Genomic DNA, 15,291 nt, shown 5'->3' with positions numbered 1-15,291 from the left:
ATACCACAGCTTTCAGCCAATCAACAATCAGGGCTCGATCCACCCAGTTTATAATATGGTATAAAACACTTAAATGTTCTTATGTGGTTTCATCAACTGAAACAATACACTGTATACATTATGTGCTCAATATTGAGCTTCGTGATCAATACAAATTGTGGAAATGTTTTCTTTACTATCCTACATAATTAATTAAAAGAATGTTTCTCTATATTTTTTTTTCTTCAAATCAGAGAAGTTTAAACACAAATAACCAAATGCAATATGAAGAAGATTGAGTGGAAATTGCAGTATCATACTACTGTAGCTTGTGTAACATCGCTACCTGCTGGAGGAAATGTGTAGGTCGTCAGGTTGCGGAATAGTTCAGCACCCACCACGCACGCGTCATGTCTATTCAATTTACTTCCTGTTAGCGATCCCTAGTGTGTGGTGGTGTTGCGTTTGATAATTTAATCAGTGTTTTTAGCTGTTATCCTAGCTATACCTCGTTTATTCATGCGTAGGTTGCTATGCACTACTATTTTGTGCGTAATTCACGTCTTCACATTGATCAGCAATGCGAAAGGACAAGAGTTTACAGAGCTGGAAATGGCACACTACAGGTACAGTAATGACAATCTAGTGACGTTAGGCTTTTATCACACGTCTGTAGTTAGCTAACGTTATGTTGTAACTCTCAAATTCTAGGCGATATTCAGCCTTCTCCCTACAGTTTTCAGCCATTAGTTAAGCCCAAGACTAGCTCATGTGAACTACAATCTCGTAGCTGTGTTTAAGGTTTCGTCGGATTTCGAAACATCCTTCAAATTAAAAATATTTGAGTGCTTCCATCCGACGGAACTACACTTCCCGAGTTACGTTTACACACAGATGTTCGGAGCACTCGATATAGCTAATCAGCACAGGTGGTCGCTTCTTGTTTTACGTCTGTTTTCATAAACAAGTGCTGTAATGTCGAGATATGGCCGTGTGAGAATAACCATATCAAGGGTGTGTATCAATGTCACTTTAAAAATGTCTCGCTGATAAGGTCCTAAAACCGTACCGCAAGTGACGCGTGTTCATGTCCAGATTGAGTATCTGGTCTCTTAACAAACACCCTGTACAGAAGATTCCTTTTAAAACACAAATCAAAATTAGAATGCAAGGCAGTGAAGGAGAGAACAGACGGGCTGCTAGCGTCAATGGCATCATGCGCTTGAATTTAATCTGAACAAAAATATACACTGCTCAAAAAAATAAAGGGAACACTTAAACAACACAATGTAACTCCAAGTCAATCACACTTCTGTGAAATCAAACTGTCCACTTAGGAAGCAACACTGATTGACAATAAATTTCACATGCTGTTGTGCAAATGGAATAGACAACAGGTTGAAATTATAGGCAATTAGCAAGACACCCCCAATAAAGGAGTGGTTCTGCAGGTGGTGACCACAGACCACTTCTCAGTTCCTATGCTTCCTGGCTGATGTTTTGGTCACTTTTGAATGCTGGCGGTGCTTTCACTCTAGTGGTAGCATGAGACGGAGTCTACAACCCACACAAGTGGCTCAGGTAGTGCAGCTCATCCAGGATGGCACATCAATGCGAGCTGTGGCAAGAAGGTTTGCTGTGTCTGTCAGCGTAGTGTCCAGAGCATGGAGGCGCTACCAGGAGACAGGCCAGTACATCAGGAGACGTGGAGGAGGGCAACAACCCAGCAGCAGGACCGCTACCTCCGCCTTTGTGCAAGGAGGAGCACTGCCAGAGCCCTGCAAAATGACCTCCAGCAGGCCACAAATGTGCATGTGTCTGCTCAAACGGTCAGAAACAGACTCCATGAGGGTGGTATGAGGGCCCGACGTCTACAGGTGGGGGTTGTGCTTACAGCCCAACACCATGCAGGACGTTTGGCATTTGCCAGAGAATACCAAGATTGGCAAATTCGCCACTGGTGCCCTGTGCTCTTCACAGATGAAAGCAGGTTCACACTGAGCACATGTGACAGAGTCTGGAGACGCCGTGGAGAACGTTCTGCTGCCTGCAACATCCTCCAGCATGACCGGTTTGGCGGTGGGTCAGTCATGGTGTGGGGTGGCATTTCTTTGGGGGGCCGCACAGCCCTCTATGTGCTCGCCAGAGGTAGCCTGACTGCCATTAGGTACCGAGATGAGATCCTCAGACCCCTTGTGAGACCATATGCTGGTGCGGTTGGCCCTGGGTTCCTCCTAATGCAAGACAATGCTAGACCTCATGTGGGTGGAGTGTGTCAGCAGTTCCTGCAAGAGGAAGGCATTGATGCTATGGACTGGCCAGCCCGTTCCCCAGACCTGAATCCAATTGAGCACATCTGGGACATCATGTCTCGCTCCATCCACCAACGCCACGTTGCACCACAGACTGTCCAGGAGTTGGCGGATGCTTTAGTCCAGGTCTGGGAGGAGATCCCTCAGGAGACCATCCGCCACCTCATCAGGAGCATGCCCAGGCGTTGTAGGGAGGTCATACAGGCACGTGGAGGCCACACACACTACTGAGCCTCATTTTGACTTGTTTTAAGGACATTACATCAAAGTTGGATCAGCCTGTAGTGTGGTTTTCCACTTTAATTTTGAGTGTGACTCCAAATCCAGACCTCCATGGGTTGATAAATTTGATTTCCATTGATAATTTTTGTGTGATTTTGTTGTCAGCACATTCAACTATGTAAAGAAAAAAGTATTTAATAAGAATATTTCATTCATTCAGATCTAGGATGTGTTATTTTAGTGTTCCCTTTATTTTTTTGAGCAGTGTAAAAGCAACATGCAACAATTAAACAAATATTTTACTGAGTTAAAGTTCATATAAGGAATTAAGTCACAATGAAATAAATTCATCATGCCCTAATCTATGAATTTCACATGACTGGGAATACAGATATGAATCGGTTGATCGCAGATAACTTAAAGAAAGAGCAGGTGCTTGGATCAGAAAACCAGTCACTAGCTGCCTCAGCACAACACATCTCCTTTGCATAGAGTTGATCAGGCTGTTGATTGTGGCCTGTGGTATGTTGTCCCACCATTCCTCTTCAATTGCTGTGGGAAGTTGCTGAAAAATGACGGGAACTGGAACACACTGTCGTACACTTCGTCCAGAGCGTCCCAAACATGCTCAATGGGTGACATATCTGGTGAGTATGCAAGCCATGGAAGAACTGGGACATTTTCAGCTTCCAGGAATTGTGTACAGATCCTTGTGACATGGAGCAATGCATTATCATACTGAAACATGAGGTGAAGGTGGCGGATGAATGGCACGACAATGGGCCTCAGGATCTCATCAAGGTATCTTTGTGCATTCAAATTACCATCAATAAAATGTTATGTTCGCTGTCTGTATCTTATGCCTGGTTTTCTGATCCTAACCTTTTTTGTTACCTTTTGGTTATCTGTATTCCCAGTCATGTGAAATCTATAGATTAGGGCCTAATTTATTTATTTCAATTGACTGATTTCCTTATGAACTGTAAGTAAAATCTTTTAAAATGTTGCATGTTGAATTTCTTATTTTTGTTCAGTGTAATTCCAGCGTGTACGCGCTCGTTCACACATGTAAAAAAAAAAAAAAAAAAAAAAAAAAAAAAAATGATTTGTGCTTTAGTCCAATAAATTGTGTAATGGAATGGAATCGTGATCAAGGGCTAGGATTAGTCATGGGGTTCCGCTTGATCTGCTCTTTTAACACCTTATCTACTCAGGTTTGTTCTTTCCTGACAGGGAGAAAATCAAGTCCATGTTTTACCATGCATACAACAGCTACTTGGATCATGCTTATCCATATGACGAACTGCGACCCCTGACCTGTGATGGCCAGGATACATGGGGCAGGTATGACCATTGCCTCTGCAGTTGTTAGACAATAAACCAATGTTGTAATTTCCTGTGAATGACACAGCCAAGACTAATACCTGGACAATCAATAGCCCAAACCACCTGAAACCTCAGTGTTATCCACTAGCACCGGCTGTCCTATACAGCCGATTTACACACTCATTTTCAGCCGGGTACTTTTTCCACTTAAATGAACTAGGCTACTCAATTCGCAAGTCCGGGAAAAAAAGTCGGCCAAGCCCACTCCCGCTAGAATGAACTACATAAAATATTTTGGATATACTGACACGATACATGTCTCTCTGCCCTACCAATGGGAGTTGTCCACAAAGTGGCACAGCTAGCTCTCTCCTATCCTTTCTTTGGATTGTTGGATACATCTCATTATTGTAATCCTTTTTTGAATATTCTTGAGGGTTGTTGATGTCAACCGCCTGTATTCAATGGATAGAGATGCTGTGCTACTAGCCTCAAAGCATGAATATGCATAACCCATCTCGAGACAACTACGATAGTGTTTTTTCTCAAAGTTGCCGGGATGGCACGTGTCCTACTTATATCAGTACACTCGTAACAACTTAAGCATTATGAAACTTCTATTTGATCAAATCAACCTCAAGTAGCAAATAAGCCATACATTTTTTGGTTGACCAAATTCAACACTTTGTTGACCTCCATACAAAAACTCCTTACTTTGTGTGTGACACAACAGAAAAACGCCACCTGATGGAGTGAGACAGATTTTCTGCCGAGTTGGGCCTCTCTCTTCCTTGTCCTCTAACGATATGCATCTCCTAGTGATCTATTGATGGGACAGGCACCTGTCTGCACAAAGTGAGCGATGACAGGGAAACACTGCTGGTTTGACAGTCTGCTGTTTGTCCTGCCTCCCGGTACCTGGGTGTGTTTGTGCCGTGTACGCTGTGGTTGCAGTCAAATGTCTTTACACGGAGGGAGAGGGAGTGATGCTCTTTCATTGTCTATGTGAGTCATTTTGCACATCCCATATAATGTGGTAACGATTAGTTGAAATCCACTTAGCCTATTGTTTTCTGGCACATTCATTTATTTTATTTTGTGTGTTAAATATGCAGCTACGAAGTGCTGGCGCATATGCTTACTGTGATTTGATTGACTAACAGCAAGCTTGACTAGTTTCTAAATGCTGTCGAACTGATTGATTGATTAAAGTAGATCTCATATCCTTGCCATTCATAAATCATACAACTACGTAGTATGTCCATGGCATCGCATTGGGACAAATAAAATAAACATCTCGTTTGTATTTTCGATATGAAGTCCATCAGGCCTTGCCAGACAGTGACGTTAAAGTAAATGACTCATCAGTAGCTGTTGATTTGGCTCCCTAGTTTGCATACTTGTATTTTTTTGGGGCAACTATCTGCAGATACAGTATATTCACACCCCTTGACTTTTTCCAAAATGTGTTACATCCTTAATTTAAAATCGATTTAAATGTACTTTTTTTTTGTCACTGGCCTACACAAAATACACCATAATGTCAAAGTGGAATAATGTTTTTAGAAATGTTACAAATTAATTAAAAATTAAAAGCTGAAACGTCTTGAGTCAATAAGTATTCAACCCCTTTGTTATGGCAAGTCTAAATAAGTTCAGGAGTAAAAATGTGCTTAACAAGTCACATAAGTTGCATGGACTCACTCTGTGTGCAATAAGTTTAACATGATTTTCTAATGACTACCTCATCTCTGTACCCCACATATACAATTATCTGTAAGGTCTCTCAGTCGAGCAGTGAATTTCAAACACAGATTCAACCACAAATACCAGGGAGGTTTTCCAATGTCTTGCAAAGAAGTGCACCTATTGGTAGATGGGTAAAAAGAAAAACTGACTTTCAATGATGGCTTTAAAACAGTTACAGAGTTTAATGGCTGTGATAGGAGAGAACTGAGGATGGATCAACATTGTAGTTAGTCCACAATACTAACCTAGTTGACATGGTGAAAAGGAAGCCTGTACAGAATAGAAATATTCCAACACATGCATCCTGTTTGCAACAAGGCACTAAAGTAATACTGCAAAAAATGTGGCAAAGCAATTCACTTTTTGTCCTGAATACAAAGTGTTATGTTTGGTTCAATACAACACATTCCTGAGTATCACTCTCCATATTTTCAAGCATAGTGGTGGCTGCATCATGTTGTGGGTATGCTTGTAATCGTTAAGGACGGGGGAGTTTTTCAGGAGAAAACATAAACGTAATGGAGCTAAATACAGGCAAAATGCTAGAGGAAAACCTGTCTGTCTGCTTTCCACCCAACACTGGGAGATTAATTCACCTTTCAGCAGGACAATAACTTATAACACAAGGCCAAATCTACACTGGAGTTGCTTAGCAAGAGGACAATTTACCTAGAGTGTCCGAGTTACAGCTTTGACTTAAATCTACTTGAAAATCTATGGCAAGACCTGAAAATGGTTGTCTAGCAATGATCAACAACCAATCTGACACAGCTTGAAGAATTTTGAAAAGAGTAATGGGCAAATGTTGTACAATCCAGATGTGGAAAGCTCTTAGACTTACCCACAATGACTCACAGCTGTAATCCTGCCAAATGTGCTTGCTTCTACAAAGTATTGACTCAGGTATGATACTTTAAATATTTCTGTATTTCATTTTCAATGCATTTGCAAAAAAGTTATTTAAAAAATAGAAAGTTACAGCCTTATTCTAAAATGTATTCAATAGTTTTTTCCACTCAGTCTACACACAATACCCCATAATGACAAAGCAAAAACAGGTTTTTCGAAATGTTTGAAAATTTAAAATATAAATAAAGGAAATATCACATTTACATAAATTAAGTATTCATACCCTTTACTCAGTACTTTGTTGAAGCACCTTGGGCAGCGATTACAGCCTCTAGTATTCCTGCGTATGACGCTACAAGCTTGGCACACCTGTATTTGGGGAGTTTCCCCCATTTTTCTCTGCAGACCCTCTCAAGCTCTGTCAGGTTGGACGGGGAGCGTCGCTGCACAGCTATTTTCACGTCTCCAGAGATGTTCGATCAGGTTCAAGTCCGGGCTTTGGCTGGGCCACTCAAGGACATTCGGTGACTTGTCCTGAAGCCACTCCTGCATTATCTTAGCTGTGTGCTTAGGGTTGTTGTCCTGTTGGAAGGTGAACCTTCGCCCCTGAGGTCTTGAGCGCACTCTGGAGCAGGTTTTCAAGAAGGATCTCTCTGTACTTTTGCTCCATTCATCTTTCCTTTGATCCTGAATAGTCTCCCAGTGCCTGCTGTTGAAAAACATCTCCACACCATGATGCTGCCACCACCATGCTTCACCGTAGGGATGATGCCAGGTTTCCTCCAGACGTGACGCTTAGAATTCAGGCTAAAGAGTTCAATCTTGGTTTCATCAGACCCAGAGAATCTTGTTTCTCAATGGTCTGAGAGTCCTTTAGGTGCCTTTTGAGGAAACTCCACAGAGGAACTCTTGAACTCTGTAAGTGACCATCGGGGTCTTGATCACCTCCATGACCAAGGCCCTTCTCCCCCGATTGCTCAGTTTGGCCGGGCAGCCAGCTCTAGGAAGTCTTGGTTGTTCCAAGCTTCTTCCATTTTTAAGAATGATGGAGTCCACTGTATTCTTGGGGACCTTCAATGCTGCAGAAATGTTTTTGGTACCCTTCCACAAATCTGTAGCTCGACACAATCCTGTCTCGGAGCTCAATGAACAATTCCTTCAACCTCATGGCTTGGTTTTTGCTCTGACATGCACTGTCAACTGTGGGACCCTTTGTAGAGACAGGTGTGTGCCTTTCCAAATCTTGTCCAATCAACTAAAAAAAACACAGATGGACTCCAATGAAGTTGTAGAAACATCAAGGATGATCAATGGAAACAGGATGCACCTGAGCTCAAGTTTGAGTCTCATAGCAAAGGGTCTGAATACTGGTGTAAATAATTGGCAAACATTTCTAAACCTGTTTTCGCTTTGTATTTATGGGGTATTATGTGTAGATTGATGATATTTCATTGAATCCATTTTAGAAATAGGGCTAACGTAACAGAATGTGGAAAAAGGGAAGGTGGCTGAATACTTTCCGAATACACTGTATATGGTATTTCAAAGATATGGATATAGGTCTACTGATTTAATCAGTGTTGACAATAGTAAACTGCTGCTTTCTGTGTAGCAAAGCCCATGGTTAACACCAGCTTCATTCTTCAATCATACCTGTATTGCAAATAGCTGAGAAAATGCCTTTTAAAAAGGAAGCTTGAAGCCTGTGGAGTCAGCAGAAATCTGTGGGTCAGTTGTTAATTTTTTTTTAAATAAATGACATACTACAATTGCAAACACTTGTTGAAATTCTTTAACTAATTAAACTGTCATCTTCTCTTAACATGTATGGACCCAGAACTGTTTTTGTTTCTTTTAGAGACCATTTCTTTTTCCATTTGAAAAAGTGCCCATCACACAATTTGGTAGATCTTTTTTTTACTTTACATTTTTTCAAGGTCCTTTGGGCTATCTACTTTATTTTTATGTTTTAATACATAATTTGAATAACATTCAATTGTGGCAATTCATATCTTGCAGTAAAACACTTAAGTCTCGATAAGACAGGTTAAATGTTTCTAGTTGTCTTACTTAGAAAATAGTCTTGGCCATATCGTCCTAGGCGATATCCCCAAAAAACAAACAATACACATACATTCAGTCATTTAAATTGTGAACGCAATACCACAACACACTTTTCCAATCTGAGAGGTAAATTCAATAATTTTGCAGTGTCTTGACTTGACTATGACGTTGCACCTCTCATTTCTTTTTCAGTGTTTCACTGACTTTGATAGATGCCCTGGATACATTGCTGGTATGCACCTTCTCATCATCATTATCTTATATTAAGTTTGTCATTCAACACCTGCGACAATGAGCTACTAAATGGGCTCCCAATCTTGTTGCCTCAATTTGCTTTTTTCAGATTCTGGGAAACCACACTGAGTTTCAGCGTGTGGCAACTCTGCTTCAGGACACTGTGGACTTTGACATCGATGTCAATGCCTCTGTTTTTGAGACTAACATTCGAGGTGAGATTACAGGGAATAGGTTCAAATTTAAGCTATAAAAAGTGTCAAACAATGCTCTTGTCTAGGAGATGTATGTAGGTTTTTAGCTGTGTTTTAGTTGGTTGTAACTGAGCTGGGTTTCTGTCTGCAGTGGTGGGTGGTCTTCTGTCTGCCCACTTGCTGTCTAAGCGTGCTGGGATGGAGGTGGAGCCTGGCTGGCCTTGTTCTGGACCCCTCCTCAGGATGGCTGAGGACGCAGCACGAAAACTCCTCCCTGGTGAGCTGTCCACATGATTTATTTTATTATTGCATCTTCCAGATGCCCAGGACACACACACGCACACTAACATATGGCCATATGGCTCTGACATTGCATTTGCCTGGCTCTGTATATGACCAGACTTAGGCTCACCTTTTCCCCTTAACATTTTATTTTCGTCTGCAGCGTTCCAGACGCCCACAGGGATGCCCTATGGCACGGTGAACCTGCTTAGAGGGGTGAACCCTACAGAGACCCCTGTCACCTGTACTGCTGGGGTGGGCACCTTCATCCTGGAGTTCTCAGCTCTTAGCCGGCTCACTGGGGACCCCGTATTTGAGGACGTGGCGCGCAAGGCCCTCCGGTCACTGTGGAAGACTCGCTCTGAGATAGGACTGGTGAGTCGGCAAAAAGAGCTGCCGATTTAGTCCTGTGACAATCTGTTTTATGCTGTCCTCTTGTGATTTGTGTAATATTCATACAGTAGATTTATTGAAACCTTTAGATTGCTTGGTACACTTTGTCAGACCCAGTGACCGAGGAGCTGTTTCTTTTTTCCAGGTGGGGAACCACATTGATGTCCTCTCCAAGAAATGGGTGGCCCAGGACGCAGGTATAGGGGCCGGTGTGGACTCGTACTTTGAGTACCTGGTGAAGGGCTCTATCATGCTACAAGATGAGGAACTGCTATCAATGTTCTTAGGTATTATTACTAGTTTATCATCAGACCACTTGATCATATGGTAGATGGATACAAATTTGACATTACAAGCACATTAGTAATAGATGTTTATATTTTTGGGCATCCACAGAGTATGACAAGGCAATTAAAAACTACACCAAGTTTGATGACTGGTACCTGTGGGTCCAGATGCACAAGGGAACAGTCTCTATGCCTGTTTTCCAATCACTGGAGGCCTTCTGGCCAGGGCTACAGGTAAACTACATTTCTCATTTTGCTTATCTATTGTATTCCCTCTTAACCGAGAAAATCTAATTTGTTTGTGTGAATGTTTCAGAGTTTGATCGGTGAGCTGGACAGTGCATTGAGGACTTTCCACAACTACTACACAGTGTGGAGGCAATTTGGAGGACTGCCGGAATTCTACAGTATTCCACAGGGATACACTGTAGACAAGAGAGAAGGATACCCTTTACGGCCAGGTACCAGACACAACCTGCTCACTTACAATAATGCATAAGGGTCATACTGAAGATTTCTTGGTATTTGTATTTTGCTCCTTTTCTTGTTTCAGAGCTGATAGAGAGTGCCATGTACCTGTACAAAGCCACTGGTGACCACACCTTTCTGCAGCTCGGTCGAGATGCTGTGGAGTCCATTGAGAAGATTACACGGGTCCCCTGTGGCTATGCCAGTGTGAGTGGTTTACGCTCCTCAAGACTCCGCTGGATAGCAAATACTTACTTACTTAGGACTAATCAGAATGTTCCATACAGAAGTTGTTTGTGATTGAGAATTGTTTTGTTGTTTTACTACCTCCCTCAGGTGAAAGATATCAGAGATCACAAGCTGGACAACCGCATGGAGTCCTTCTTCCTGGCAGAAACCATCAAGTACCTCTACCTTCTGTTTGATCCAGATAACTTCCTTCACAACAGTGGCCTGGACTTTGAGCTGGGCACTGGCCCCAGTGAGGACTGTGTTTTGGGGGCAGGGGGTTACATCTTTAACACAGAGGCCCACCCCCTGGACCCTGCTGCCCTTCACTGCTGCAGCCGCAAGCAGGAGGAACGCAGAGAGCTGCAGGACATCCTCCTTAACCTATCAGAGCCCCTCGCCAGTCCACAGGATACCCAATCACAGGAGACAGACAGTGAGACCGAGCCACCTGTCATGGATCCCTCAGAAAGTATAGCACTGAAGCCTGGGAGCAGGAGGAAAGCCCCTCTCCTCTCCTGCCCTATGCAGCCCTTCAGCGCACGGCTAGCTGTCATGGGTCAAGTCTTCACAGACAGCACATGACATGGACTTACAAATGTTTTCACTAAGTTTGAGCTGCTATTTTCATTTTACCCATAGACCAGTCATTACACTAATGCTAGTTAGCATGGGCTCGCGAAACTACCTCTAACTTCCTTCATACTGGACACAGAAACATAGAAATGGTATCGACGAGTTCATCGAAATCTGGGGAAGTAGATAAAGGGCATCATTGCCAAAATCCTGAAGTATCCAGCTTTTAACTGAACACTGAAAATTAAAGATTTACTGTGGTTTTCATTATACAAAATGCTTTCTGATTCATGGCATTGCCCTTGGTTTGTGAAATACATTGTAATATAGGCATGTGGTTAGGAAAGGTATGAATAAATAATAGTTTGCATTAAACATTTTCATACTCAAGTGATGGAACCAAGGATGTATATAAACACTTCATTACTGAGTGTATTCGGAAAGTACTTTCTCCACATTTTGGTACAGTACAGCCTTATTCTAAAATTGATTAAATAATCCACACACAATACCCATAATGACAAAGCGAAAACAGGTTTTTAGACATTTTTGCAATTGTATAAAAAATAAAAAAGTATTTATATAAATCAAACTTTATTTGGCATGAGCCGAATACAACAAGTGTAGACTTTACCGTGAAATGCTTACTTACAAGCCCTTAACTCTCCTTGAACTGCACTGTAGGTTAAGAAAATATTTACCAAGTAGGCTAAAATAAAAAGTAACACAATAACAATAACGAGACTATATACAGGGGGCACCGGTACCGAGTCAGTGTGTTGAGGTAATTCGTACATGTAGGTGGGGGTGAAGTGACTATGCATAGATAATAAACAGTGAGTAGCAGCAGTGTACAAAAAGGTGGGGGTCCATGTAAATTGTCCGGTGGCGATTTTATTAATTGTTCAGCAGTCTTATGGCTTGGGGGTAGAAGCTGTTGAGGAGCCTTTTGGTCCTAGACTTGGCGCTCCGGTACCGCTTGCCGTGCGGTAGCAGAGAAAACAGTCTATAACTTGGATGACTGGAGTCTCTGACAATTTTATGGACTTTCCTCTGACACCGCCTATTGTATAGGTCCTGGATGGCAGGAAGCTTGGCCCCAGTGATGCCGAGCAGTTGCCATACCAGGCAGTGATGCAATCGATAAGGATGCTCTCAATGGTGCAGCTGAAGAACCTTTTGAGGATCTGAGGACCCATGCCAAATCTTTTCAGTATCCTGAGGGGGAATAGGTTTTGTCGTGCCCGCTTCACGACTGTCTTGGTATGTTTGGACCATGATGTGGACACCAAGGAACTTGAAACTCTCGACCCGCTCCACTACAGCCCCGTCGATGTTAATGGGGGCCTGTTCGGCCCGCCTTTTCCTGTAGTCCACGATCAGCTCCTGTCTTGCTCACATTGAGGGAGAGAGTGTTGTCCTGGCACCACACTGCCAGTTCTCTGACCACCTCCCTATAGGCCGTCCCATCGTTGTCGGTGATCAGGCCTACCACTGTTGTGTCGTCAGCAAACTTAATGATGGTGTTGGAGTCGTGCTTGGCCACACAGTCGTGGGTGAACAGGGAATACAGGAGGGGACACACCCCTGAGGGGCCCCAGTGTTAAGGATCAGTGTGGCAGATGTGTTTTTGCCTACTCTTGCCACCTGGGGGCGGCCCGTCAGGAAGTCCAGGATCCAGGTGCAGAGGGAGGTGTTTAGTCCTTATCTTAGTGATGAGCTTCGTGGGCACTATGGTGTTGAACACTGAGCTGTAGTCAATGAACAGCATTCTCACATAGGTGTTCCTTTTGTCCAGGTGAGAAAGGGCAGTGTGGAGTGCTATTGAGTATTCATAAGTATTCAGACTCGAAATTGAGCTCAGGTGCATCCTGTTTCCATTGATCATCCTTGAGATGTTTCAACAACTTGATTGAAGTCCACCTGTGGTAAATTCAATTGATTGGACATGATTTGGAAAGGCACACACCTGTCTATGTAAGGTCCCACAGTTGACAGTGCATGTCAGAGCAAAAACCAAGCCACGGGGTCGAAGGAATTGTCCTTAGAGCTTTGAGACAGGATTGTGTCGTGGCACAGATCTGGGGAAGGGTACCAAAAAAATTCTGCAGCCTTGAAGGTCCCCAAGAACACAGTGGCCTCCATAGTTCTTAAATGGAAGAAGTTTGGAACCACCAATACTCTTCCTAGAGCTGGCCGCTCATCCAAACTGAGTAATCGGGGGAGAAGGGCCTTGGTCAGGGAGGTGACCAAGAATACGATGGTCACTCTGACAGAGCTCCAGAGTTACTCTGTGGAGATGGGAGAACCTTCCAGAAGGACAACCATCTACGCAGCACTCCACCAATCAGGCCTTTATGGTAGAGTGGCCAGACAGACACCACTCCTCAGTAAAAGGCACATGACAGCCCTCTTGGAGTTTGCCAAAAGGCACCTAAAGACTCGCAGACCATGAGAAACAAGATTCTCTGGTCTGATGAAACCAAGGTTGAACTCTTCGGCCTGAATGTCACATCACGTCTGGAGGAAACCTGGCGGCACCATCCCTACGGTGAAGCGTGGTGGCACTATCCCTACGGTGAAGCGTGGTGGCACTATCCCTACGGTGAAGCGTGGTGGCACTATCCCTACGGTGAAGCGTGGTGGCGGCATCATCCTGTGGGGATGTTCTTCAGCGGCAGGGACTGGGAGACTAGTCAGGATCGAGGGAAAGATGAACGGAGCAAAGTACAGAGAGATCCTTGATGAAAACCTGCTCCTGAGCGCTCAGAACCTCAGACTGGGGCGGAGGTTTACCTTCCAACAGGACAACGACCTGCACACAGCCAAGACAATGCAGGAGTGGCTTCGGGACAAGTCTCTGACTGTCCTTGAGTGGCCCAGCCAGAGCCTGGACTTGAACCTGATCGAACATCTCTGGAGAGACCTGAAAATAGCTGTGCAGCGACACTCCCCATCTAACCTGACAGGAAAATGGGAGAAACTCCCCAAATACAGGTGTGCCAACCTTGTAGCGTCATACCCAAGAAGACTCAAGGCTGTAATCGCTGCCAATGGTGCAGTGATTAAAGGGTCTGGATACTTATGTAAATGTGATATTTCAGTTTTTAAACCTGTTTTTGCTTTGTCATTATGGGGTATTGTGTGTAAATGTAATCCATTTTAGAATAAGGCTGTAATGTAACAATGTGGAAAAAGTCAAGGGATCTGAATACTTAACGAATGCACTGTATGTTTTAATTGAAACGTACGGCTTGCATCTTATCCGCTCATTGTTCCCTCATGTCATAGTTTGTACATCTCAATTGTTATATTGCTTATATAGGTCTATCTTATTAATCATTTTAGGCAGTGTTGGAATTATTTCATTGTTTTGCTTACTTTGTGTATTATAATTAGCTCATGTGCTTTTCTCCTCGAGGAGCGGATACTATATGTTGTTGGGTCTGTAACCATGTTTGCCAGTGACAGTCTCTTCCCAGTCAAATATTTTTTTTCAACAAAATGTTCAGGATTGACCCATGTAATTACAGTTGACATTGCGAGGGTTGTTTTATTTGCGCAGTGCGTTTGGTATATTGTCTATAAAAGTGGGTCAAGATGATTGTATTTTCCTTCCTTTTTAGCCCTAATAAAATACTTAATGGTAGGCTTTAATGTTTTTGTATGGTTCAGAAGTCCAAAGTCATGGTGGCGTTCGCTATTGAAGGAGAATTGCGGTTCTTATTAACTTGCACAAATTCAGGTGTCAGTAGAAACCATATTTGTTTAAACAAGTCAGCCATATCAGCTATGGTTTTAAAAAGGCAGTAAATGAGGCTGAATGAACAGTTTTTCTGCCAGATGAGGCTCCACTGATAGCCAAGTGTAGAGAGGTGGCAAGGATTCACTCCATGGTTGGTGCTGAAAGGAAAGCTCTGCGTCGGAACATTAATTCATGTGTTGTGAAGTGGCTTCGCTGGCATGCATCTAAAAAAATTGGTTGAGTTTGCCCCACTAAGATTGACATGCTAAAATCGCCACTGGTCATACCGAACTGCCCCAGTGGCTTTCCATAGAGCTCCACATTGGTGTCTTAATACCCATAAAACCTAGCTGTCAAACAGGGAAATGGTTCCAATCGTTTTT

At 43.1% G+C, this 15,291-nt stretch overlaps 1 protein-coding gene across 2 annotated transcripts; it reads left to right on the top strand.

The window, feature by feature from the left end:
- Window positions 1-406: 406 nt before the first annotated feature.
- Window positions 407-11,553, top strand: edem2 (ER degradation enhancer, mannosidase alpha-like 2). 2 transcript variants are annotated; one of them, XM_039008310.1, is made up of 11 exons: window positions 407-605; window positions 3,747-3,857; window positions 8,694-8,733; window positions 8,845-8,950; window positions 9,081-9,206; window positions 9,375-9,586; window positions 9,750-9,891; window positions 10,001-10,125; window positions 10,208-10,352; window positions 10,445-10,566; window positions 10,696-11,553. In XM_039008310.1, exons 1-11 carry the CDS (start codon window positions 499-501, stop codon window positions 11,170-11,172), a joined length of 1,713 nt encoding a protein of 570 aa, XP_038864238.1. In that variant the 5' UTR covers window positions 407-498; the 3' UTR covers window positions 11,173-11,553. The 2 variants fall into 2 exon arrangements, with proteins under 2 accessions (XP_038864238.1, XP_038864239.1); XM_039008311.1 differs by lacking the exon at window positions 3,747-3,857.
- The last annotated feature ends 3,738 nt before the right edge of the window (window positions 11,554-15,291 follow it).

Source organism: Salvelinus namaycush, chromosome 14 (genome assembly GCF_016432855.1).
Source record: "Salvelinus namaycush isolate Seneca chromosome 14, SaNama_1.0, whole genome shotgun sequence".
Taxonomy (NCBI): Eukaryota; Metazoa; Chordata; class Actinopteri; order Salmoniformes; family Salmonidae; genus Salvelinus; species Salvelinus namaycush.
Note: the sequence above shows the minus strand (reverse complement) of the source record. Positions and strands in the feature narration are given on the sequence as shown.

Bases quoted from the DNA above. Each gene is read 5' to 3' on its own strand.
- edem2 (XM_039008310.1), top strand. From the start codon at position 499: ATGCGTAGGTTGCTATGCACTACTATTTTGTGCGTAATTCACGTCTTC. The intron at 606-3,746 runs GTACAGTAATGA...CTTTCCTGACAG, and splicing joins CTGGAAATGGCACACTACAG to GGAGAAAATCAAGTCCATGT. The intron at 9,892-10,000 runs GTATTATTACTA...GGGCATCCACAG, and splicing joins ACTGCTATCAATGTTCTTAG to AGTATGACAAGGCAATTAAA.